This window comes from Camelus ferus, chromosome 7, assembly GCF_009834535.1.
Source record: "Camelus ferus isolate YT-003-E chromosome 7, BCGSAC_Cfer_1.0, whole genome shotgun sequence".
Taxonomy (NCBI): domain Eukaryota; kingdom Metazoa; phylum Chordata; class Mammalia; order Artiodactyla; family Camelidae; genus Camelus; species Camelus ferus.
Window position 1 is genome coordinate 74,811,543 of NC_045702.1, and position 27,314 is coordinate 74,838,856.

The 27,314-nt window shown below is 40.2% G+C and overlaps 1 protein-coding gene across 1 annotated transcript in view; it reads right to left on the minus strand.

Annotated features, from left to right (window-relative positions):
- RELN (reelin) overlaps nt 1–27,314 on the minus strand; it is a 444,603-nt gene that overhangs the window by 77,321 nt on the left and 339,968 nt on the right. The window contains 11 exon segments of the mRNA XM_032484179.1: nt 1–141; nt 2,898–3,171; nt 3,713–3,901; nt 4,088–4,246; nt 9,891–9,967; nt 11,485–11,692; nt 12,938–12,983; nt 12,985–13,096; nt 20,395–20,627; nt 25,390–25,590; nt 26,064–26,235. Of these exon segments, the coding sequence (XP_032340070.1) occupies nt 1–141; nt 2,898–3,171; nt 3,713–3,901; nt 4,088–4,246; nt 9,891–9,967; nt 11,485–11,692; nt 12,938–12,983; nt 12,985–13,096; nt 20,395–20,627; nt 25,390–25,590; nt 26,064–26,235 (1,812 nt within the window).

The following is a 27,314-nucleotide window of genomic DNA, read 5'->3' on the forward strand; positions in this document are numbered from 1 at the left end:
ACACAGCGTCCGGCATCACAAACCCCTCGTCCTGAGCACATCCAAGGGCACCCCGAGGCCAGCACAACATTATCAATAGCCCAGGAGTCAGCCCCCACAGTGTAGTTGGCTTGGATCCATCGGAACCGGGTCCTGGGGGATCTAAGCAAACAAAACAAAACAAAAACCCACACTTGGTTTGACTGGCAACCTTCAGAGCACAAAAACATCGATTTCAATTCTTCTGCTTTCAAGTGCCCTCCTCTGGGTCCCAGTTCCTTCTTATTTAAGACTGTTTTCACACCAAGTAGTAGATGTTGTTTCCTCTTGACCCACAAACAAGAGTAGAAAACATGCTTGAAAAAAACATTTCACCATTTCCTTCATACAAGCACCTCTGAACATGTGTGAGATAGGAAAGTTACTTTGAACTACTGATTTATTCTGTTTGATCTAAATGCAGAATTTTAGTTTTTAGTTTAGTTTTTTGCTTTTTTTTTTTTTGGCTGAAGTGTAGTTGATTTACACTGTGGAGTTAACTGCTGGTGCACAGCAGTGATTCAGTTATACATATATATATTCTTTTTCATACTCCTTTCCATTATAGGTTATTACAAGTTATTGAATATAGTTCCCTGTGCTGTACAGTAGGACCTTGTTGTTAATCTATTCTGTAGTAGTTCACACAGAATTTTAGCTTTTGCTTTCAGGCTTTCACTGCTATTGAGTACCAGGGAAGAGGTCAAGGACGATAAACATGAGGATAAGTTGGAATTTTACAAAGTTCTTGCCATGAGGGCTCTGTCCTACTGCCCCTCAAATGGCTTCTGAGACAGTAAGTGGAAGCCCTATCCAATTTCTTCCTTGATTTTGGTTCCCGAGGGCTTGACTCCCTTAAAGGTGAGGCCTAGAATGGTAACGATGCACTCCTATTTTTTTTTTTAACTATATTAGCAATCTGTTCTTTGGAATATACTATCAGAAGACTTCTCTATCTAGAAATACGTGCAGCCTTCCCAAACAGCAGTAGTAGTGTCTCATTCAGGAACAGACTGCACGGCAGAAGTGTGTTAGTCAGTTATTTGGAACATGGAACAGTCGACTTGAAGTGGAATTTCAATAGTGACATTTTTCAAGTGCTATTGTTTCCCCTCCACAAGTTCGTCCTCAAGGCAACGCAGCTGTCAGCGTGCTGGCTCTGAAGCAGACATCTAATCACGTCAGCACTCAGCTTAACACCCTTTAAATGGTTCCCCCACACATGCAATGTCAAGGCCAAACTGCTTAATATGACACACGTGGCCCCTTCATCATCTGCCCTCTTCCCTTGCCTCATCTTTCCCTGGTCTCTCCTCACAATCACACTCCGACAGCACTGAATCCTTGAGTTTCCCCATCAACGCATGCCTTTCCTGGTCTCTGGGATTTTGTTTTGGTTTACAACAGCCCTCGCATAAGCCCTCCTCACTCGGACAGCTCTACTCACTTACTTAGACTCGGCTCAGACATCAGCTCCTCCGGGGAGTTCCCTCCAATCTCCCCCAGCTGAGTTAGGTAGTATCCCCCAGTGTTTCAATATTCTCTCTGAGTTTTGCCTCTGTTGTCATTTGACAGCATGACTAACTGTTAGATATATGTTACCCTAAGTATTACACTTCGATCCTGGCATCAGCTTATTCATTCTGTATCAGAGTTCTAAGACACAACAGATATTCAACACATGTTTGTTGAATAAAAATAAAGTGAATAAGTGAGCTGCAAGTGAGCATATTCTTTAAAGCTTTGGGATTGATAGGAACCTATTTTAGGTTAAATACTAAAATGCTTTGGTTCCCTGTGTTTTTTATTTTTATTTTTTTCCTGCCACTTGTTTGTACATCTCTGCATCAAAATTGAATCAGGAAAACTGAAACCACTGTAAGTATTTAACAGAGAGAGAATTTACTACAAGAAACTGGATGCACAGTTAGTGGCAGAGCACAGGGGCAGTGAGGGAACCAGAGTTTAACAGTCAGGAAGCCACTGCGAGCCCAAAGATGGCAGGATACAGCAATGAGACATTGTTGCCAGTGCCCAGGGGCCAGTGTCACAAGGAGGAACACCTCAGGGGAGCTGGAGCCACTGAAATTGGCCAAGAAGCCCTTAAGGAAGAAAGGGAGGGGAAGAGGAATATCCTGGTTTAACTTTATTTCCACCCTCCAATTTCTTGCCAGTATCTGCCACTCTCTAAATCCATCAGGAAGCCAGCAAACCAGGAGGCTGGCAAATGCAGCTTGCAGAGGCCAACTTGCCTACAATTCAGAACAGAGCAATGGAAGGGAGATGCAGGGGTCTGGGGGGAGCAGCCCCAGGATGGTACAGTCTCTAACCAGCCACCACATTAATTCCTAGGAAGATCCCCAGAGTATCCAAATGCCTAAGCCACAGAAGCGGGAACCAGCTGTAAGCCCTACTGTAACTCCCGAATGTGATCTGAAATGCTGGGGAGGGGAAGAAAGGTGTAAAATGATAAGAGCGTTCCAAAAGAATGAACCTTTTACTCTTCTTGTGGTACTGAGATTTAAAAAAAAAAAAGCACTGAGGATACTCTTCCATATGTGATGATTTCATAAACTGCTTCATGGGGAAAAGTACCAGTTTGGTTATTGGTAGATATTTATCTTTACAACAGTTTGAATCTGGCGGGCAGCCTTCCTGTTGCTAAAGAACAGAAAAGTTTAGCCTTGTAATACTCTCAGAACTCCGGACCACATCTAAAAACTGCAACCCAAAGCACCTGAACTTTTCTCCCCCCTGGGACGTTCTCATGCATAATTATCATGAGAGAGTAATAGAACTGCCAAGTGGCATCATAATTATTTTCCAATTAGGGGACAGAAACCTAAGGTTCTGACATGTAGCCAAATGATAATTCTCACATGGTGGAGAATGGAAGGTAGACAGTGATCCGCTTCCAATTCTGGAATCTCTCGGAGGTGTAAATTGAACTTTCTGTGTAGTGCAGACAGCCAATGGTTGGAGGAACACACTCTTCGGTGACAAGATGCCAGTCCCTGCCATTGTTCAGAGAATACTGAAGCTGTACACTGTGGGAGGCGCTGAAGGGCTTGCTGCAGCCCATGCTCATTTCAAACTGCAAGAAGGTGGAGGCTGACACATGAAAGTCCCAGGTCTCAGCATAACGAGGTTTTCCTACAACAAAGGAGAAGTTTAATGGTAGCGTGTAATTGTGCTCTCTTTTCTTACTTGGTGTTTATGTTTGCCACGCTTTCAGTAGCCAAAAAAAAAAAAAAAAATCATGTCTTATCTATAGCACCTCTCCTGTGCTTTGGCTTTTCGTCTCATGCAGACTATTTTTATCTGGTTAGCATAGACTTGGAAATATGGGAGGCTGCTCACTCGAAAAGCTTTATACCTTGAGATGAGCTAATATACAGTCTGTAATTCTGCAGATTATGAAACATGAGAATGTCTTCAGATAGATATTTTTGCCCTGCTTTTAAGAAACCTTAATCACATTAGGCATGCGCCATGAAAGACAGTTCCAGGGAAAACCGTTGTTGGGCTCAGCAAGTTACATTAGAGAACACCACAACTGTTTATTTCCAAGAGCCTCCCTCAGCGCAGGCAGTTATGCACACAGTTTTGCATGAGAGAATCTCCTCTTGGGTTTTAGTTAATTTACTCCTCTAGTTAATTAAATACTCTTCCTTTATCCGGTGAAAATATATACCTATGTTTTCGGTGAATATCAGAGCGGTATCCATAGAGAGGCAGTCAATGTCGACTTGACCTCCTTGGATTCGATACCAGTTGGCTTGCAAATCTAAAGAGCCATCAAATTTGTCCTGAAACCCAGTTTGAGAGCTGTCATTCACTCCTATAAGGACATCATCCAAGGCCCACTGGGCTGAATGCTTCCCTGAAATCAGATGAATAAAGGCAGTTAGAGAAGGCTCATTACATAGAGATATGACTATCTTTATGATTGTGGTTTTAAATCAAATTATCTAGAAATTGACAGCAAATTAAGAGACACATAATACAAGGTGGCTTTAACTGGATGATCTAAATGCCCCCAGGAAAGTGGGGGTGAGCAGCAACTTGCCATGTTGGGGTTGCCACCATCGAAAAGCTGTTGCAGGCGTCTTTGCCTCTCGTGGCAGGTCGATGGAAATGATCTGCGGTTCCAGAAATGACATGAAGTCCAACTCTCGAAGTAAATGCCAGAGAATCCCATTGTCATTTGAATACTGAACAACAAGCCCTGAGTTAAAAAGACATAAATCCAGTTACTTGGACAGCTTTCCTAGAGGCAAAAAAAGAGGCAAGAACAGTAGTTTTTAAAATGGCAATACTGCAGTAGAAACTTCAAACTGTGTCTCGCAGAATGAGGGCACATTCATCTAACTTCCAAGGAATGAATTAGTAGACCTGAAGGCTCATCAATTTCTTGACAGTTTCTAATGTACCAACTCCCAGGAAATGGGGGAAAAAAAAATACATAAGCCCTTTTAAAGACCACTCAGCTTTGTATGAGTGATGAGTGGGTTGGTAAGGGGAACATAAAAATCCACTCCAGATTATGTATTTGAATTTTAGATTCTGTCCTGAACATTACAAAGTCTCTCATCATTATTATATACTCAGAAGAAATATCTCAATCTCCCAGCACAAAATCAAGTAGTGCTCTTTGCCGCCAAAGCACCAGACGGGAAGCACAGTTCAATCTGAAATTCTATTAAGCAGAAGGATCCTTTTACTGGCACTTCATACTTCGTCAGGCTTTGGTCACTGAAGACTGAATGAAGCCAAGTGATGAAATAGCAAAGCAGAAGAACTCCCTCCCCTCCAATGTTAGTTCTGCCTTCCTTTCTCTGTGTCCCCCTTTCCCTTCACTTATTCCATCTATCCAGCCTCCCTCTGCCTGTCACCAGAGGGATGTGATTTAGGGAACTTCACATTAAAGGTTAAGGTGCAATTTCTGCTACCTCTCCCAGAAACATTTTTATTTAAAAAGAGGACACAAGGATAGGGTAAAGCCGAATGCAAAGGAAAAAACTGCTAGTGACAAAATAGTGGGAGTCAACAGGAGACATTATATATATAAAACCATCAGCAATTAATAATATATATATTTTATTTATTGAGAGGAGCAGTGGGCTTTCTTGGCATCTAACTGCCTATTCCATAACTGCTCCTAAGACTGGCACTGCATATCCACAATTATGACTGGGAATACTAAAGTATTTTCTGAGTATTCACAGAAATTATATTCAGTAAAGGTGCATTTGTTATATTAATTTTATTATATTCTAACCGTTTTGGAAAAGTTTAAGTCAGTCACTACACATACAACAGCTCTTTAGCTTCCTCGTTACTGACAGACCAGAACATCTCAATCCCTTTATCATGCTGGAGAGTGAAGAGTTTACTAAAATTAAGATTCAAGAAATATTATGGTAAAATAGAGAACTAACAGAAAGTCTTTTAAGGCTAATTGATAGCACATGGGATGACTGTCGTCACCACAGCTGACAAGGGATGATGCCAGGAATAATAACGACTAACATGCAAAAAATTAGAAATCTCCTACCGTATTTAAACTAGAAGAAATCATCATATTAGATGAGAGGATAAAAACAGCTCGAAGAATAGGAACTCTCTGGGGAGACAGTGTGCTGTGTACAGGTGCCGACAGGGGTAGCTGGAGCTTCAAGGGGTGGAGGTGAGACCCACGTGTTGGAGAAGGGAGGGACTCACACCAAAGTTCCTGAAGAAAACTGAAGCTGGGCTGTTTCTCATCTTTATTCTAGTCAAGGTGAGAAGTGTCTGGCAAAACTAGTCTCCAACCCTTGATGTTTACTCAAAATGTAGTTTTTCATGTGGATATTAATTTGTGTCAATATGGTTTATACTTAACAAGAGAGAATGAATGAGTGAATGAATAATTTATAGAGTAATCGGGGGTGACCTACTCAGAAAGCAGATTATGGTGCCAGAAATGAAGCATCATGAGACTAAAATCTCATTGGTGGTCACGTAGTACCTTCTACTCAACGTACCATCCAAGAGCCAGCACCTGCACCACTTGGGAGCAAGCTCTACCTGTGGTGTTTTTAAAAAACGTGTCCACAAATTCTTTGACTCTTCTCCTTTCGAGCAGTAGAGCTTGATTCTCCTCTTTTGGAGTATGGTTGGACTTAGCAACTTGCTTCTAATAGAGTATGTTGGAAATGACAGCGTGACTTTTGAGAGTTGGTCATAAAAGGCATTTGCACTTTCTTCCCTGCTCTCCCTCATGGCTCTCTCGGTCCGAGGAAAGTCAGCTGACAGGTAGGGAGGACACTTAAGCAGCCTACGTACAGGTCCACGGAAAGAAACTGAGGCCTCTTGCCAACAGCCATGTAAGTGAGCGTCTTGGAAATAGATCCTCCAGCCCCGGTTAAGTTTTCAGATGACTGCACCATCCTGGCTTTTGTCTCATGTGCAGCCTCTTGAGGGAAGCAAGAAGCTGCACTTGAATTCCTGACTCACAGAAAGTAGAAGATAACAGATGTTGCTTTAGGCCACTCAGTTTTGGAATAATTTGTTATGCAGCATACCACCCCAGTCCTGCTGAAACAGAATCTGCACTTTAAACGCTCCTAAAGGAAAGGATTCAGAGGGATGTGAAAATCCGAGAAGCATGGCTCAGGAGGTCCGCACTCCATTTGCTTTCTGCTTGCTGCCTTTCTTGCCATTGGCTCTTCCAGAAGGGTCACATGTACCTGCAGGCAGCAACCAGGTCTGCAGAGATGAGGACCCCAGTTCTGAAGGACAGTGGAGGGCTTCCCAGAGAAGTATGAAGAATGGAGAATTGCAAGAAAGGGAAACAGCAGTATCTACATCTTACATCAATTTCTGAGCCTCATTACCTGTGTCATCTAAACACCATCCCTCTGAATAAATCCAGCCATTTTAGCTCATCCACCAAGTGTCTAAGGCACATAAAACATTTCCCTTTTAAAATTAAAGCTCCATCTACGTTTTCTCCAGTCTTATTGAAAATACCCTAATTTTGATTTTAATTCCAAATATGTAAATTGAGCCTTCAGCTTGAGTATGCAGAAAATCTTGACTTTCATCACTGGAAGAGATTTGTTCAAGGCTTTAGGCAGATTTACATTTTAACAACCAGTTTTCAATAGAAGGCTGAGAAATGCCTGTGGGATGTAAATTACACGGCCAGCAGTGAGTTCCAGAAAACAGCTCAGAGAAGTTGGGAACAAGTTGCGAGTTCCTAGAGGAATCCTGAGGAAGTAAGCCCCATGGGGCAGAAGACAGCAGTTGTGATCAGAGGTTAAGCACGGAGCATAGCCTCCTATCAGTAAGCGGATGCTTCCCTCTACTCTCTGGTCAGAATTGGTGTTTGTTTTTTGGCTTCTTTGCTCATATACAAATAGGGGCGGGGATTTATAATTTTCAGAAGAGTGATGCATATGCACACAGTTGCTACATTGTCCCAACCAGGAGCTGTTTTATTTATTCTTGGTTTTTTTCCCAGCTTTTCTGAAGTGTAATTGACAAATAAAAATTGTATTTTGAAGGTGTACCACTTGATGGCTTGATATACATGAATGTGAAATAATCACAATCAAGCTCATTATATTCACCACCTCACAGTCATCATTTTGTGTGTGTGTGTGTGTGTGTGTGTGTGTGTGTGTGTGTGTGTGGTGAGAATACATACGACCTCCAGGAACTATATTTAAATAGTAATTTTATTACAAGGTTAAAGACAACATTAAAATGCTCTACCTTTCCAATTGGAAAACAAGGTCCCCGGAGAGCACCCTGTCTGCAGTCCCCAAAGCTCCTGCCTCTGCAGAGAAGGTACTCTAGAAATACTCCTTTGTTTTGAACTACACATGGTTTCTGTAGGCTGATCCTGTAAACACTTATATCAGATGATGTTGCTGCCTGACCTAAAAGCCTTTGGGTGGTTTCCAGGACAGGTGGATTCTGACCCCTCCTTCCTACCATGGCCTGCAAGCCCTGCATGACCTGGCTCCCGCCCCTGGTCCCTGAGCCCTCCTCCACCCTCACCAGCCCCAGGCCGCCTGGCCTTCTTTCTGTTCCTCCAACCCCACAGCTCTTTTCCACCTCATGGCCTTTGCTGTTTCTTCTGACGGGAAAACTCTCCATGAGCTCTTCATGTGCTGGCTCCTGTTCACCCTTCAGATTTCAATTTAAATGTCACCTCCTCACTGAGCCCCTGCCTGGACCATTCTGTCGAAATCAGCATCTCCCCTGGCATAAGTTTACTTTCCACCTCATAGGCTGAATTATTTCTGTTTAGCCTGTCAGTCTAACACCCTGCTTATTTCTTTTCTTTATTGTTGATCTTCCGACTCCTCTTACTGGAATGTAAGTTCTCTTACTGGAATGCTGTGCTCATCAGCACCACTCTGGTTCCTTCCATGCTGGCACGTGGTAGTTTGCATTTCTTGTCCCCTTACCACTCTCTCTCTCTCCTTCTGCCACAGGGCTGGCAACATCCAGAATCTCCCCAGCAACTGCTTCATTATCCTGGTGGCTAGAATGAGGACCTCAGACCCAGGAGGAAAATGTAGCACAAGGGGCAAATCTTTTTTGTTTTAACCCACAGAGATTTAGAAGTTTGTTTGTTATTGCAGCATAACCTAGCTCATCATGACTGACGCATCCATCTCTTGGTGACGCTATTTCAGTGGCACCTAGAACAGTGTCTGTCTTAGAGCAGATTCTTAATAACGATTTGTCAAAGAGATTAGAGGATGCAAGATAGTCTATGTAAGTTCCTAGACTGTTGCTTCAGTAAAAAGATGATCTGGATAATTACCAGACTAAAAGTACTGACATGCTTAGGAAGAGTCACGGACGCTTTCCGTTAGTGATGATACAGCCAAGGACACTTAGAATTGACGAACAGAACTGTAGGTAGTTCTGCTGACTAACAGGTACTACAGTGTTTAACCCAACATGTTGTACACACTCGTGCCTGAGACAATAACAAACTTAGAAGCTGCAAAACCCTGCACGTGCTTTTCATGAGATCAAAGTTTGGAGGAGGACCCCTCTGGATTTCGTATTAGGAACCAACTCACATGCTGGGTCCCTTAAGGGATCCTATCATATCTCTGGATGCTTCAAGCCTTTGCATTTGCTTCAGAATTGAATCATGGAAGCCAAGTGGATGCCTAGAGAGAGGGGAGTTGTGGGCAAGGAGAGGCATTATGCATGCTGGTTAAGGCACAGGCTCAGAGCCAGTGTGAGTGGTTTGAATCCCTGCTCATCCGCTTTCTGACTGTGCGATCTTGGGTAAGTTACTTGACCTCCCTGTGCCTCAGTTTCTACATCTGTAAAATAGGACTAATAACAGTCCTTATGGCAAAGGGGTATGGTGAGGATTAAATGCATTAACAGATAAAACACCAGGAATAGTGGCTTGTACATAATAAAAAGTTCGTGTTTATTATCACCAAGAACTGCTCCTTCTACCAAAGAATGCTAGTGCCTCCAGAATGTTTATGCGTAGGAAGTAGAGTATGATCTGCATTCAGTAATACTGTATGCAACCAGTTCCTAGCCCCTTCTCTGAATGTAAAAGTCTCTGCAATTTCTTTTCTCCTTTTTTAAAGTTGTAAAAGAGCAGGTTTCTCAAAAACAGATATACTTTGACCCAGAGCAGACATGTTTTTCAGGCTTAAGGACCTGGATGAGGAATCTTAGACACCACGGATCTGTGCAGTTACCCTTTCAGTGATGGAGAAGAGAAGAGAAGGAATGATTTAGGGTCGTGTATCAGTTTACAAGATCCCAGCCAAACTTTGGAAGGAGAAAGAACTAATTGCCAATCATAGTATTTCTATGGAAATAAGGCAGCTTACCTTCATTTCTAGCTCTTGGTTTGATGCAGGTAATCCCTGAGGTTTTGCTTCCAATCTGTATATAAAACTGAACGAGTCTGGGGAAAAAAAAAACCCACTTCGGTTTACCTACAAATAGGTGAGCTCAGAAGAGATCAAGCTTTTGTATTTTGACACATTAAAAAGAAAAACTGTAATTCTTAGGTATTACTTGTAAACACAAAGGGCATATGACAAGCAGAAACTACACAGGTTATCTAGTAAGTTAATTCCGTAACCACTGAAAAAGTTAATATGACCATTAGTTTTATTCTGTAATAATGATTTAAACAAAAGGAAACAGTTTAACTCTGCTTCATTCTGATGGTCTCATGTAATTTAATGAAATTACCAAAACGGGAATTCCTTAAATCAAGAGAATACTATCCTTGGAAACTCAGGAGGGAAAATCTAACATTAAAAAGCTGAATGCTATATTTGTTTAGGGCCAGGTAATTTCCTGTATTACTGATTTAGGTTCAGTTTAATTTATTTTTATTTTTATTTTTTATTGAATTGTAGTCAGTTTACAATGTTAGTTTCAGGTGTACAGCAAAATGATTCAGTTATACATACATATACACACATATATATTTTTTCGGTTTCTTTTCCATTACAGCTCATTACAAGAAACTGAATATAGTTCCCTGTGCTACACAGTAGGTCCTCATTGTTTATCTATTTTATACATAGTAATGTGTATCTGTTACTACCAGACTCCTAATCTATCCCTCCTGCCTCTGCTCTTTCCCACCTGGTAAACACAGTTTGTTTTCTATGTCTGTGAGTCTCTTTCTGGTTTGTAATAGTTTCAGTTTAATTTTTCACCACTGACACTCACTTAGGGTGACTGATGTAAACTATGCCTCATTCCACAGTAAATCAACAGAGAGTGCCTGACAGGCATGCCTCCGTGAGAAGGACTCAGAAGGAAGGAGAGAGATTGAAGGCAGAAAAAAACATGACACAGAACCCCAGATTTTAGTGATGATAAGGCCTAAAAGTTTCAAATATTTCTTCAGCGTCCTTTCTTCCAATTCTAAAATAATTTAATTGATTAAAAAAAGAAGAGCACAGTTTCATTTTAGGTGTGCTACTATTTCACCTGACCTTAAAACTAAGCAGTTATTTATTTCACCAGTAGGTGTCAGTGTAGGTATTTTCAACTTCTGGTACAGTTCTCAGTGAGAGAATACAAATAAAGTTAGATATACGGGGTCACAACATGTTTAGACACAGAATTTAAAGTTGAAAAAAATTCTTTGTCTCTCCTGGTACATATTAAAGTCAGTACCAAATAATCTTCATAATAACACCGAACTTTAGAAAACCAAGCTTATAAATATTAGACATGCAGGCCTTGGTGATGACTGTATGCCGATTAATGAATTATAGTATCAATTTTGCAGAGACTACCTATTCTATGATAAGGTTATGCTTCATTTTTATATATCAGAGTCTATATAGAGAAACATTATTTTGTAAACCCTCAATAACAGAACAGAGTGTTGCCGCTGAGACAGCACTGCGTGCTGAGTACTATGTTCATGGAGAAGTGTACCAATTAACTACCCACCTGATGTTGCTGGTGTCCAGAGGGACAGTCCTTGCCTCCCTTTTCCCGGAGCCACTGAAGTAGAGCGATTTGCCGTCGTTAAGGATTCCACAGCCAGTCCCAACCTGGCCTCCGGTTATCTTGTACCACAGAGGGCTGAGCTTCCCCTCAAACCTATCGAACATCTCACTGGGATTTGGGACAATCGACACACAGGTTCCTTGTGCGGCTTCCGAGAAAAGAAACACGTAGGAGAGAGGCTTCTTTACAATCATGGAACCTTAGAAGGTACAGTCAGCACACGGTCAAAAGAAGCATTGCCACAGGTGTTGTGGGAAAGAAACCACGTGAAACTGTGAGTCTCACAATCGCCTGCCTGAAATACAGCCACCACTACCATCACCCGAAACGTGACTCTAATTCTGTAATTTTAAATTTTTAGAGAGAAGTTGGGAACCACACATTAACATGATTTTTGTTACTCAGAGGATTTGTGTAAACTGAGAAACAGATTTTGTCCACAATAAAATGTGCTTGCTTGTTGTCCTTCTATTAGAGGATCAATATAGGGAGTTAGTCCCAGATTTAAAAAACACCCCGAAACCACAAGTGACAGGGCTCTCCCTAGAAGGCCTGCAACAGCGTATGTTTGCCTTTGGTCACGCGCCCAGTGAAGGGCAGAGCGCGGAAAAGCTGGGCAGGATCCTTTGAAGTTGCCTCCAGGAAAAATTCTAAAAAAAGATTTTGAAGCTTATAATATTTTCAACAATTTTACTCTTTAATCTCAGCTCCCTTTTTATTTTTTCTCATAGCAACATCCAAGGGTGACTGTGGTTAGAAAATACTTCTCTTATAAAGTTCCCTTTTGGCAGTCTTGGATTTATCATTTCATAAGTGGATTTTTACTTTAAATGTATAAAATTAGATTTCTTATGAAAGCAATGTGAAAAGCACAGGCAGCCAAGTGGTTAAGAGCTTGGGTTTTGGATTTAGAGAATGACTTTCAGGGTTTGAAGCCTAGCTCTAGCAACTCCTAGCTGTGTGACCTTGGGAGAGTTGTTATACCTCTCTGTGCCTCAGTTTCCTCAAGTGTAAACAAGGACAGTAACCATAATATGTCATAGGTTTGCCTTTTTATTTATTGCTAGAATTAAAGGAGGTGAAATAAAAAAAACACCTGCTATAGTGCCTGGCATGAAGTAGAGACTCAAGCAATGTTACTATTATTACCGTAACTAATAAATAAGTCTCCTTCAGGAATGAAATGTGTGTTATCATGTTTCTTCTCCTTAGGCAGCTCAAAACTACAAAATATCTCAGCACCTCATTTGCCTGGGTTATAAATTCCTACAATTAGGACTTAAAGAAGAAAAAACCTCAGGCTCTCTTTTCTTGGAAGAAGTAACATGAAATGCAGTGACTAGAGATGAATATTTTATAAACCAATCATCAGACATAATGTCTGCGGCCTTACCGGTGTACCCCAGGTCACAGAAACACACGCCTGAAACGCAGTCTCCCGTGGCCACTGCAGTAACTGGGGCAGGGCTCCGATATGTACACGCCATCCAGACCAAAGGGAGGCACGTTCTTCTGTGAGCTGCTCTCTTGGATCCATCGGAATCTGGTCTTACTGTTGGGAAAAACAGCTCACGTGTTTCTTGTACCCGTATCTCACACCAAACCATCTACAGAATGGTTCAGAAAAACTCCATAGAGATTTAGTATTTATTTGGAAATCACGCCCACTCGATTGGACACTTCACCTTCACAAGGTCTCTCTCTCAGATCTTTCCCAAAAGTTCTTAATTTTTTCTTTAGCATAAATATTTCAGTGTCAGGAGGATTCCAGCTAAAGAAGATTCTGATGGCCACAAACGTATTATGGATTTTCACTTGTATATTTTAAGACTCTATTTGGAAATTTTTGAAACCAGCAAATAGAATCTTCTTTGGTAGGACATTTAAGAGGACTTTGGCTATTTGCCATTTGCAGGAGTCTAGTAGGAAAGAATCAAGTTCGTACTGGCAGCTCTATTCCCACTTGTTGCCCCCCTTGCCTTCACTTCTCATCTTCAAACCTCCAAGATGCTCACTTTGTAAACTCTTAGAAACCAGCTGGGCTGCTAACGAACACTGGTAACTGCCAATGAACAGAAGAGCGACCTGGTCCCAGCGCTTCGAAACCCTGGAACTCCAGTGGACTGGGCTAGTTTTAGTTTGAGATTGCCAAACTAAAACCTGTTCCAGTTGCATTCTCGTTTTTCCAATCCTTTCCACACATTTCTTTCCAAATATAAGAAGACCCACACACATCTATAACTTCATACCCAGAAGACGCCTCTTCTTTCTCAGTTCTACTGACATCAAAGAGGGAAGATCAATTAGGCTACCTAGATTCCAATTAATTTGGCTGCCAATATTTATAGACTTTTGAATGAATCCAGTCTCTTCATAAACAAGACTAAAGAATCTTAAAGATGAATGAAGATTGTCAAAGGTAAGTATAGACGAGGATGGTTCCCTCTCCCCTCTATTATTGTGAAAATGATACAGCAGTATCAGAACACATTTCTTCCTGGCTCTTCAAATAGCTTTGGTAATTTGGCAACACTGAACCACAAACCAGGCTTTTTTCTTTATTATTTTAAGTGACCTACTTTGGGCAAATTTGCAAATGAAACCAACAATGTTGTTTGCTAGGTTTAAAAGTTTTCAGAGATTAATTTCTACTAATGCAACTAAACACATTCTTTAGTGTGTCAGGAGGAAGGTGAGCATGTCTTTTATTTCCTTCGAAGCTAATTCAAAATATATTGTTCTTATTTTTTAAGGCAAAATACAATTGAATTAAAGATTAGAAAGAGAAAGCAAAACCAAAAAACAGAAAGAAAAAGAAAAAAGAAAGTACAGTTGTGGAATCACGAGCTTTGGGAAAGTTCCTCCCAATGGGGTAGTAATGTTATGTAGCCCATGAAGATATTTTTTCCTTTCAAAAGAAATAAATGGAACTGGTGAACAGCATCCTTTGCCAGTTGCTCTTGAGGAAAATGGTAAGGTCTCTGTGTCTCTTCCAAAAGATAAAATGCATTATCTATGATAAAAGAGGAAAACACGCCAATTCCCTGACAGGAGTCTTCCTTAACTAGAAGTCATACTTGCCTTTTCTTTTTATGTTTCTATAATAGAACCCAGAGAAACGTGGATCTATAATTTCTGCCCCATAGAAAGGAAGAAAAGAGGGAAGAACTACTTCTTTTCTCCCCCTAAGATCCCTCATCTGGACAAGACGAGGGCACCTCTCTAACAACTGCTCTGTTTCACGGAAGAAGTGGGTGCAGAGTCCCAGCAGCATCCAGGAAGGCGAAGAGCCCTACCTGTAGGTAGAATTCTAGAGGCTTCGGTAGTCTGATAGTGAATGAAGGGCAAGTGAAGCCCTCTGACCCATCTCTGATTCCTGGGGTCCTGTAACTTTCATTATAAAAACAAGAGTCAGAGAGATGAGGCACCCCTGTTTTTAGACCCCACGGCTGCTGTGGACGCGAGAAACAAGAGTGTGCTGTTAGGCTGGAAAGGTGAAAGACCTCAGGAGCGCAGCATTAAGGGATCCGTGTGTAAGTAAAGGAGAAACAAAGCAAAAGGAAATGATTAGTCCTGTGGTTAACAGACTGAATCCAGGACACGGTGAATTACAGCTGAGAGTCCAGCTGGGAGCCTATATTTCAGGGTGAAGGGGCAAGAGATGGCACCTCTTTGCCTTCTTCCAATCTTTGCTGGTTGGCTTTTGGTTGGAAGGTGTGCAAATCAAATCAAGACAGGATTCATGGATCGCAGTGTAAGCACGCTTTGCTTCATAAACGTTTCTCCAGGTTGTGCCCGGCTCCTGATGCCTACTGCTTTCCTGTTCTCCTGGTAGTGCAACCTTGGGACTGAATACAAGTAATTTAGCAACGTCAGGGTTGCTGGAAGGAGAGGAAGAACTAGTAAGGAATTTACTAGAAACATAATCATAGAGAGACCATCAGAAGAAGGGAGGAAATAAGTAGGCCCAAGTTAGCTAGTGAGTGTGTAGATTCCACATAGTTTATCTCTCTTTAAAACAGAGAAGCTATAGCTTTGAAATTATTGTTAGTGTGTGTGTGCACATGTGTGCGCGTGTGATTCATGCCTTTCTAGAGACACAGCAGAATGCAGAACAATGATTTCCTGCTGAACAGCATCAAATTTATTTTGGAAAACATATTTTAAAAAGGGAGGTGTCTTCAATGTAGCTAATCACCTATTGCTGGTCCTTATTCCTCAATCAACCTCATTCAACCTCAACTCAATGTACAAGTGCCTATTACCTGCCAGGCAGTGCCAGGGCTGGGCATACGATGGGGAGCAGAAATCCTACATGGTTCCTGCCTTCTGTTGCCCACAGTCGAGTGAGAAGACACATTTATCAACCCCCTGCACAAAGAAATGTAAGCGTGCAGCTCTGATAACTATCACCATTAAGAAAATCGTAGAGCCAGGAGAGCATGTAACAGAGGTCTCTGACCTGACAGCCAGGACGCTCTGGGAAGGAACTGGAGGAAGTGATGATTGAGGAAAAGATGGAGTTTAATCTTATGTAATTTTACTAGAAATAAACCACAGTGTGATGCGACTATTCAAATCACTGAACAAAACTTCCCCTTTGTCCTGCATGTCTCACTCAGATAAGGAAGAAGTAGAAGATAGCAGTCCCTCTCTTTGTCCCCTTCCCTGATAGTTACCTTTGTCTGAAGGATGCCTGAGTGACCAGGAGAACCAGTTTCTACCCCTGCCCCTTTCACCACCGCACTTCAGTGGTGTTGCCTCTGCCTCTGCCTCTCAAACAGGGAAGCACAGACTTGCTCATCCTGTGATGCATGATGGTGAAGGAGCCATTCTGCAGAAGATTAAGCAACAGTGTTTCTAGCCCTTCCCAGAGAAATCAGCTTTTTGCATTCTGCACAGGGAACCTGGAGCAGGCTGTACGGTTGGGGATGAGAGTCGGGAGAGGTGTACCAGCAAATACTTACCACCATCAATGTATCTCCTCTGTAGGCAGGAACCAAGAGTGTTAATATAAGCACACACCACTCCTTTGAGAAAATCAGCTTAGAATTATTTGTGAAAGAGCAATGTTCTAGTGACTATTGTAAGCATGCTGCCTTGTGGCAAAATAGCTCTAAATTCTCACAATTTTCACACTTAGAATTCTCAGCTTTCCAACACTGCGTTTGGAGCTATCTGAGTTTAACATATTGCAGCAGGAACAACAACAGCTCATTTACTTGCGTAAAAGTAGAAACATATTTACTATTCTTTAGTAGAGAGCTCTCTGTCACAAACGCCATCAACCAGCAAGCTGGATGATACTCAAATGAACTGCGAAGCCAGATCCTAATGAAGATTTCTTCTTCCAAAAGCTGAGGTCCAAGAAAATATTGATAAATTGGGAACCTCAAAATATTGGCTCACTTTGTGATGCTAAGGACAACCTTCTCTTATTTCTCAGATATGGCCTCACTGATGGGGTTATTCCATTCACCATCAAACAGACTGCAGCATCAGATTCGACACTGTATTATCTGGCTTTGGGGAATCAAACCAGAGTCGTGTTCCTTGGCTCCTGATTCTATTGACTGCTTTCACAGTGATGTCTTCCAGCATCCTGGCATTCTAATCACTGCAGCGAAGGTTCACCACTCGATGCTCGCCAGCTCCATGGCAGGCTGCACCGATCTACTTGGAAGAGCTGTGGTTGGGCCACAGTTTCAGAAAAGCATGGGGAGAGGAAGGCAGTGGTGGAGGTGAGGATTACAAGGGCTGCATTGTTACATGCCCAGCTTGAGATGGGCAGAAAGCAGGATGAAAGGGCTATTAAGTTGCAAACACAGATACCTTCTTATAGAAAAGGAAAGATGTCTCAGAGAATGAAGCCTGGAGAGCAGAACCAACAGCTGAGAAGAATAATAGATGAGGGAACCATCCTGTCTTAATCAATAGACCTTTCTTGCCCTGGACACTGCTCGTGGAGGAGGGAACCCTAGTAACAAACTGTCTTGCTGGCTTTTAGAATCCCCATGGCCAGTGGTTGTTGTGTGCTTCCCATTCGTTTTTGTTTTGTTTTGTTTTGTTTTGTTTTGTTTTGTTTTGTTTTATTTCAGTGGGACTGTCTATTGTGGTTATCTTGTCAGTGTCTCACCATGAACACTGGGTAGGGGTGGGCTGGATTGCTTGGTTTTTTAGCTCATAAGTCTATGGGTCAAGAGGAGCCTTATCCAGGGAGTCACATCTGTACCCTAACTTGATCCAGATCATGAGATCAGTGACTGAGTGCCTGATGCTGTGATGGGATGAGATTCTGGGGGGCTTTGGAAGGAAAGTGAGTACACTTGCCTGTGGGGGAGATGTGAATCATTGAGGCTACGACTAACTGTGGTAGATTGTTACAATAACGCCCACGAATGGATCACAGCAGCTAGTGTACATCCTCCTCTATAATGTGACTCTTCTTTGCTTCCTATCCAAAAGGGGAATCTGATTTCTCACTGTCTGAATCAAGGTCAGCCTTGTGACTTGCTTTGGCCACTAGGATGTGGCAAATGAGATGAGGTCTTGCAGCTTCTACTTTTGTTCTTTTGGAACTCTCAAACCACCTAATTGTGGTTACTGTTATGAATACTGGGATGGATACTGGAATAAAGATCACATAGAGAGAAAGATCCCACTAATCTCAGACACTATAATCAACCTACCAACTGAATGCAGCTACATTATGAAGCCCAGGAGAGATCAGCAGAAGAGCTCACCCAGAGAATCCTTAAACCATGAGAAACAATAAATCACTGTTGTCTTAAGCCACTAAGCTTTGGAGAGGCATGTTGAATAGTAATAGGTAACTGCACAAATATTCTCCTAGGCTCTACTGAGGAATATGAACAAGGAGTAAGAATGACTTTTTTTCTTTTACAAGTAATGCATCTGTGCATTCCTGATCTTTTTTCCTCCCACTGGTTAAGAGATGATAAGGTCTGGAAATAGTTGCCTTGGATCCAGAGATAGAAGTTGTGTGTTTAGAATGGCAGAGACACCCTGTGTGCCTCTGTGTGTGTGTGTCAGCTTGAACTGCTCACCTTTGAACTATTATGCAAGAAAGAATGGACTTCTGTCTTGTTTAACCCTTGTTAGGCATTTGTATTTATTTCTCTGTTATAGCAGCTGGGCCTGTATCCCAAATGAAGCAGAATACAAGCCAAGTTATTCAGTTTCACTAAAGGTCAGCTCATCAACTCTGCCACTAACATACCAAGCCATTTGAGTTGCTCAGTGATACACAACAAAGCGCACTGGCATGTAAAGACAAAATAATTACTCATAAGTTGACTTGAACCCACTGATCTATAAATTCTTTCTTGGAATTGTTGGCATTTAAAGATTATTTTTCAAAGTTTAGTAGATTAGCAAAGAAACTTGTACCTCCTGACCATACAAGTTTCTTCCTCATCTGGGAAGTTTGTCTCCCAAAGTCTATGGTATACTGTTTTGAGGGATGTACATTATGTAATGAGGGAGGCAGGGAACACAACCAGTTTATTCAGCTGGATGTAAATTTGGTGATCAATTAGTTGAAAATATTACAGACAGAGTGGTCTCTACCAATGTTATAAATAAGCCATTCCTATACATTGCTACCTTTTATCATCGCATCAGTCAGGATGAAATAGGTTATGCTGTGGTAACAGTCTCCAGTCTCAGGGGCTTAGCCCGACAAAACTTTATTTCTTGCTTTTGCTATATGTCCAGTACAGTTGCAAGGAAGTCTGTTGATTGTAGACACTCAGGGATGCAGACTGATGCAAGGAACTCAAAAGATGCTTTCATGAAGCAGAGAACATGGCAAAATGCACGTGGGCTCTTAAAGTCACATGTTTAATTTCTATTCACATTTCATTAGTCCGTGCCAAACTTTTAAGGGTGGGGGATAGGATAACCCCATCGTATTCCAGGAAGGTAGTAAGCTGGAAATATTGCTGAGTGGCACCAATGAGTATCTCAATCATATATTAAGTTACATCACCAGAAAGCAGCACAAGTATCTCAGCTCTGAAAATAAATGCTTTGACTGAGTCACAACTGAATGTTATGTCCTAGGATTCAATTGAGAAGTGTCCACTTGAAGAATGCTTCTTTATCTTTTGAAAAATTACAGAGTTAAAAATACTGATCCGGTGTTACCTACTCTACCTGACATAGAGATACATATACATGCTACAAATTTATTCTAGAACACTGAGTGTGGAAAAAAGTCTATCTATTTTTTTATCAGAATGTATATATTTTATTTCTTTTTACCCAATAATGAGAACCAAATGACCCTCTCCTTCCACTACCCCCACACTTTATTCTAGCTGCCAGGAAGCTAAGAGTTAAATTTATTGCCCTATTAATAAAACTAATTTGCTTCAAATTCTCAATCCATTTATTTCATTCTTCTGTCAATTGATTTTAAATCTTTTTCTTCATTGTTTCATTATTTATCTCAATGGTCATTGAAAAGGATCTTTTCTATTGCAATTTATCTCAAATTGTCTATTCAAGGAGGCATTAAATTATCAAAAATCTCTAGATAGTGACAGTCTGGTATAATAACACCTTATAACTCTCTTGGCTTTTAAACATCTTTTGTTCAGTGCTCTAATCCCAGTGCCCCGAACAGAATTTGGCTCAGGTAGGTGGCTCAATAAATATTTGTTGAATGAATGAGTGAATAAGTGAGTGAATTTGTTTCACGAGTGTGTGTGTCATTTCCTCAAGAGTCATTATTGGCATAGACACAGCTAGAGTTTATAAGCACTTTAAGGTTATTGACATATATGAGATGAAGACATAGAGATAAAAAAAATATGGTCACTTTACCTGGATGCAAGAGACCTTGGAATAACAATGGTGATTCTCGTCCATTCTTCGAAGTCCCCTGTGTGGTACATGGTAGGCTCACTCAGTTCTCTGGAGTTTCCTTCACATCCTTTGCCCACAGAAGCTGGGTAACAGCCTTCTTTCACCAGAAACCAGGACATGCCAGCATCATGAGAGTACTGGAGGAGAACTGGGGCAGTGCTGCTGAATTGATTGGCACACCCGATATTTAACTGTTAAAAGAAAAGACAGAATTTTACAAGGTTTTGATTCCAAGTCATTCAACAAATTAGGTGCTATAGCAGCCAGGGCTTTTTCTACTGGGTTTGCACTCAATTTACAATAGAACATGCAGCTCAGTTCCAACCAGGACCCTTCCTCAGGTTCTGGAAATCTTTGTTTAGGCAAGCAATAGGTGCTTTTCAGTAGAAAGCAGGACCATTTTGTGGATTTCTTGGGATCATAAGAAGAAAGAGAGAAGCACAGATGTGACTGGAGTATTGGTCAAATTAAAAAAAACCCAAACACACAAAAAACAAAAACACAATTTATGGTTACCAAAGGAGAAGGGCAGGGAAGGGATAAATTAGGAGCTTGGGATTAGCAGATATAAGCTACTATTTAAAAAATAGATAACCAACAAGGGCCTACTGGATAGCAAAGGGAACTGTATTCAATATCTTGTAGTAAACTATAATGGAAAAGAATCTGAAAAAGCATAGATTTACATATATATAACTGAATCACTATGCAGTACACCTGAAACTAATACAACATTGTAAATCAACCATACTTCAATTAAAAAACTATTTTCCAACAATTAAAAAAAAAAAAAAAAAGAAAGAAGCCAAGAAACTGCTTTCCTTTCCTTCCCTAGACAGAAGGTATAAACAGAGAGAAGGAGACGATAAAGAGCCGTCCTTTACAGGACATGAAGATTACTGAAGCTATCCTCTGTTTTCAGTGGAACAAGCATTTTTATTCTGTTTTCTTACAAAGCTCAGTAAGAAATCATTGTCAGCTTAGATGAAAGCGCTAATTTTTTGTTACAGCCTCAAATAAGCAACATAATCCAGAAACAAAACCATTACTGTTCTGTGCACTTGTGTAGATGATTCTCATCACCGGATTAACAATATTAAAAAAAATTATAAAAGAAATGCAGCCTAAATCCCAATGTAGTTGCACAACCATTTTATAATCTTTGTAAGACAGCATATATTTTGGCCACGTACTTGAAGTTATCATAATTCTAGAACTTTCCTCCTACTTTCTATTTAACATATTACATGCAGAATTGCAAAAAAAATTTTTTTTTCTTCAGTTGATTTGCTATTTGCCAGATAAATGCCTAAGAGTAGTATTGCTGAATCAAAATGTAGAATACTTTGAATTTTCTACTTATCTGTGTTCATTTTTAATCACTTGGGTTCGAATGAATCAGTTTTACCACAGCACTGAATATTATTATAGTTTTAAACAGTTTCTTTCTAAATTAAGAAATATATAAATGACTTTATTACTGTTTTAGTTAATATTTTTTGATAATTGTAAATGTCAGAATCTTTTCCTGGTATTTAATTGCATGCTGACTTATATAAATGATCTTAATTCATTTGTTGGTTGGAGCTACTGTAGAATTTTATTACATAAGACTTTATAAGTAAGAATAGTGAAATTTTATAGAAAAAAACTGAAGTAAGAACTCAAAGGAATATGGTCATAACCAAAAAAAGGACGAAGGAAAGGTAGGCCTACAGGCAAGTAAGACTGGCTGGAGCTCAAGAAGTCAACCAGTTCATCCTTGAGACTCTAAGGAAGCTTGATGCAGTCTTTCTAAAGAAGAAGATTCCATGCATATTTTCCTTATTTTCATGCTCAGCACCAGAAAGCATCTCTTAGAAGAATTTACAGTGTGGCGAGTCGAAATTTTATTGTGATTCATTTATGCAAGTTTGCATAGTTAAATGTGAAGAATGTAAGTAAAGGCTTGACCAGCACAGATGCACGATTACTTCTACCACAAGTCCTTTTATTACATTATCCATCAGTAGGCATCGCCTTTGGCTGGCACGTGGTGAGGGCAGTCACGCTGGGCACACAGTGAGCTTTTTGTCGTAGACTTTCTATGACTGCCATTGTTTCTAATGTAGGCCAGTTGATGGAACTTTCAGTTCTGTGATGTTTGTCACTTATTTAATGGACCACTGAGCCTGCCTTTTAACTGCTGATGTTTTCTTGAATTCATTTCTTGGCTTTCTTATCTTTTTACTCTCTACGTGCTCCCTAATCTCATTTACAATCATAATTCAAATTCCCTTTGAATACCTATGACTCCCAGATGTGGCCTCTCTCAGGCTCTGTGGACAATGTACATAATTGGTTCCTGTGCGTTTGCCCTTCAGCAATCCATAGGTACCCCTAAGTCCACAGGTCCAAGTCTGTTCTCATCATTCACCACCCTAAAACGAATCCTCCTCTTCCTGCATTTCCAATTTCAGTGACTGGAGCCAGAAATGTGGGAGTCATTCTAGAATCTATTCTATCACCCAACAGGTCACCCAAACCTGTTGACTACACAGCTCTTGTCTCTGCCTCCTCCACCATCGCACAAGCCCACGTTCCCATCATCTGTTGCTGGGGTCACTGCCATAGCTGCCGGGCTGGTCTTTCTGTCTCTGCCCTTGCTTTGCCAGTGCAGTCCTGACACGGTGACCAGAGGGATTCTTTAACAGCCTAAGTCAGAGTACATCACCCTTCTGCTGGCCATTTGATTGAGAGCAGAAGTCAAAGTCTGATGTTATTTTTTTCTACCTGTCTCCCCTTTTCACTCTTGTCTCTTGTTGCTCTAGTGACAGTGGAACTTGTGGTTTCTTGAACTCTTCCAAGCACACTCCCACTTCAAGGCCTTTGTCCTGTTTGTTCTCTGTGCCTGGAGTGCTCTTCCCCAGATAGCTGCATGATCCCCTTCATTTGTTTAGGTCTCAGCTTAAAAGTCATATTAGTGAGGCTAACCTGACAATCCTTTATAAAATAGTTGTTATCCTCCAACACCCTAGTCCAACACTCTATTCTGATTTATTTTCATAGCCTAGAAATGAGCCTGAAACATAGTAGTGACTTTATAAGTCTTTGCCAAATGAATGAATGAGTGAATGTACTTACTGATTCCAGTTTCCCCTCCTGTTAAGTCAACAGAATGATCTTTCTAAAACACAGGTCTGATTCTCACATTCAATGGATTAAACATCTTCCATGATTCATTGCTCTTGGGTTAATGTCCAAGTGACATAATATATCACAGAAAGCCAGTTAGGATCAGTTTTACCGTACGTACTCCAAATTCCTTAAATTTTCAAAAGTTCCATTCTCATTTGTACTTCTATGTATTTTTCACACATGTTCACATTCTGTTCCCTCTAACTGGAACCCCCATCCCGCCTCCATTCTTCAGCATTCTAAGTCTCTGTATTTCCAGAAACGTCCCATTTCAACTCATCCATCCATCCAACCATCCATCCATTTATTCAACTAACAGATAATTTTGGAGCATCTGCTATATGCCAGGAACTATTCCAGGTACTCTCATAGCATCCGAGCCTCTTTCCGCCACAGCACTCCAGTGACTGCACTACAGCTGTTCACTTTTCTGGCTCACTTGCCAGTTTCTGAGCTCCTTGAGGGCTGGGCTATATTTCTCCTCTCTATATTCCTAGTACTTAGTGTTGACCGATGGCAGGCAGTCACAAAAACTTTACCAGCACTGTGCATTTTTTTACACATAACACCAAGTTCTTATTACAGATTCCAAATAGACATTAATCATCAGCCCCCAAATGACTCATATTACATCTCTGTTATCAACTAACAGTCAGAAATCAATAGTTTTCTCCTGGTGTGATTTAAGCATTGAGATTTTCCTTAGGCATTATGCATTGTTGCTGGTTGTTTAAGTACTTGAAACACTTAATAATATTTTCTAAATTTATATTTTTAAACTTCAGAATACTACCTTGCAGGGTTCAACACCTACATTATCATGATTTTGTGACTAATTAATTAGAAATGGTGCCAGATGAGAAACAACATGGTGCTCTGGCAGTGTATTTGCTATTGTTATTATTCTGTTCCCATTTTAGGCATTGCCAACAAATTAATATAGAGGCATTGACTGCTTTTAATGGTTTTTCCATTGCAACTTAGCATCAAAATCTAAACAGAGAAGGATAACATTTTACTAATCATTTAATTTATGACTAACTGCCTAGTTTACAGACCTCTGGAAATTACATTTGAAGAGCTTCCTCTAAACATCTGATCTCTTTAATAATTCCATTTGTAAATTATTTAGCATCTGCAGCCTGCCGTTATGTAAGGACCATGTAGTTGTGCTGGCTCATTAAAACTGCATTACTTTCGACCTCAGAATTCACCAATGGGATTTTATTATAAACACAATGAAATTTTGATTAGGGTTCTGAAAAAAGAGCTTGTCAAAGTAAATACTTGCTGTACATGTTGACATGTTATCACAGTGCTGAAAACCAAGAAGCTTTTAAGAGAACAATGATAATTAAAGTAAAAATTTACAGAATCAAAGGAAGAGAAACTGTTTGAAAACCCTAGAGTAAAATCATAAAATAACTCATGGGTCCAAAAAGCACTAGTAAGCTGAAAAGTAGTACTTATCCATTACCATTCAGAAGCATGGGGTTCGTTAAGTCACAATCAGACTGAAATCCTCAGTCAACTTGCTTCTTAATTCTGGTAGAGTTCCATGAGCACTTAAAGAAACACAGAGACACAGCCACAACTTCTGTGGCTCATTAAAAACTGACAAGCTGCTTTCCTTATGGGCAGAGCTAAAAAGCTTTGCCGTTCTAAGATTGTTGGAAAGTTTGTTCAAATGAGTCCCTTCTTTAATAATATATGAAAATTTTGTGTTCTTTATGAATTGGTTGCTCTTTAACCTGCAAGAAGTTTGCGCATAAATACCTTGAACTGTAGCACATATCCAGGTTTCAGGGTCAGATCTCGAGTTACTGCAAATCGATCCCCATCTGATTTTCCAAATACCATGGCTGACGGTGTGGCAGAGCAGAAAGTTTCATTTTTAACCATGCCTTCATTAGCCAACATCAACCACACACTCATTTGATTCATAGGGTAATCAAAAGCTGGCTTCTCATAAAAGTTCTAATAGAAACAATACAAACAACATAGAAAGGCAATTTGACAGCTTTGAAAACAAGAAATGAATTTTCAGTTCTTCATGAATTGGTACTATTTGTATTTCTAGGAAAATACAGCAGAATCTCAAAATTAATTTTTTTTAACTGCCATGAACTTTTTCTCCTGACAATTTAGCAACTGAAAATATTCTGCTACTGTGGATCTAAGCATTTTATAAACACACTAATAATTATGTTTGATGACCTGTCCAAACTTGCAAGTCTTATTTCTGCTTTCTTCTTCTTTTTTTCTTTTACATCTAAATAATCTATGAGCTAGTAGCATAGAGAGGTAACAAAAACAAATTAAGTGTAAACACAGAAAACTACATGTTCAAGGAGTCAAGCACTAAGCCCCTGGGGAAGTGAGTAGTTATTTAATTCCATCCTCTTACACAAGTCCACATCTTCTTGGAGTTCAGACATAATGAGAAATACCTGGGGTAAAGTTGGGTTGACAACTGGGATAATCTGTTTTTGCTTCTCGGACAGAATGATGATGTCATCGACTGCCCACTGGTCATAGTCCTCCCCTGAGAACACAGGCTGCCACCAGCGGAACCTGGTGCACGGCGTCTTGGCAGCAGCTGGGAGCTCCAGATAGACAAACCTGCATGAAAGCAAATCGTTTACTGTTGGGAAAGGAAAAGCTGTGCTTTTCTTAGTAGCTGTTAAAATAACATGAGTGTCAACAAGAGAAAGTTTAGTTTTGTTTGATCTTTTGGTATTTTCGAAAAGTTTCTAAGTTTAGACAGAACAGACAAGAGGTTTAAAGTTGCAAACAAGTTTGGTCCCAGTCGTGATTTTTCCATTTGGAACTGTATCTTTTGGGGGCAAGTATTTCAACCAAGTTTGATTCATTAAACAAAGTCTTTTGACTACCATGACAATGGCCATAACATTTTAAAGAAATTCTTAGAAAAAACTGTTCCTTTGTATGTTATTGCATTAAAATAGCATTTAAATTTTTTCAAAGCAGTTATTACTTATTGAGGGAAAAATATATATGCATTAAAAATGAACCATAAATCACTCATAATCCATGATATGAGGTTGGCCTCTGATAACATTTTGATATATAGCATCAAAGCATACAACCTTTTACATAGGTGAGATAGGTGTACAATTTGCTATCTGACTGTTTAAAACTTAACATTATATTATAAACAAATTCTCATGTCAGTAAAATTAGTTCTTATCATTTTATATAATTTTTCATCACATAGACATGCTATTATTAATTTCACATTTCCCTATTATAAATAATTTTGTGATGAAAATCTTTATGCATAATGCTTTATCTACACTTCAGTTTATTTCTTTGGGGAAGACTCTTAGAAAAGAAATTACCAGGTCAAGTAATCTGGTCATGATTAAGCTCTTGATTTTTCCAAATTCCTTTCTGGAAGGTTCATAATGGTTTGTGGATGACAGGAGAGGGCCTGTCTTCCTGCTCCAGTGTGGAGAGAGCACTTGGTATTACTAAACAATGATCATTCGACTATTGAAAAATGATACCTTTTTATTGCAACACTGGCTGCACATTATTCATATTTTATTAAACATCTGTGTTTCTTGTTTTGTAACATCTATTCATCCCTTTTACCCATTTTTTCTATTGGGATCTTACTGTTTTTCTTGATAATTTTCTCGATTTAACTTGTAAGAATTGGATCTATATATTCTTCA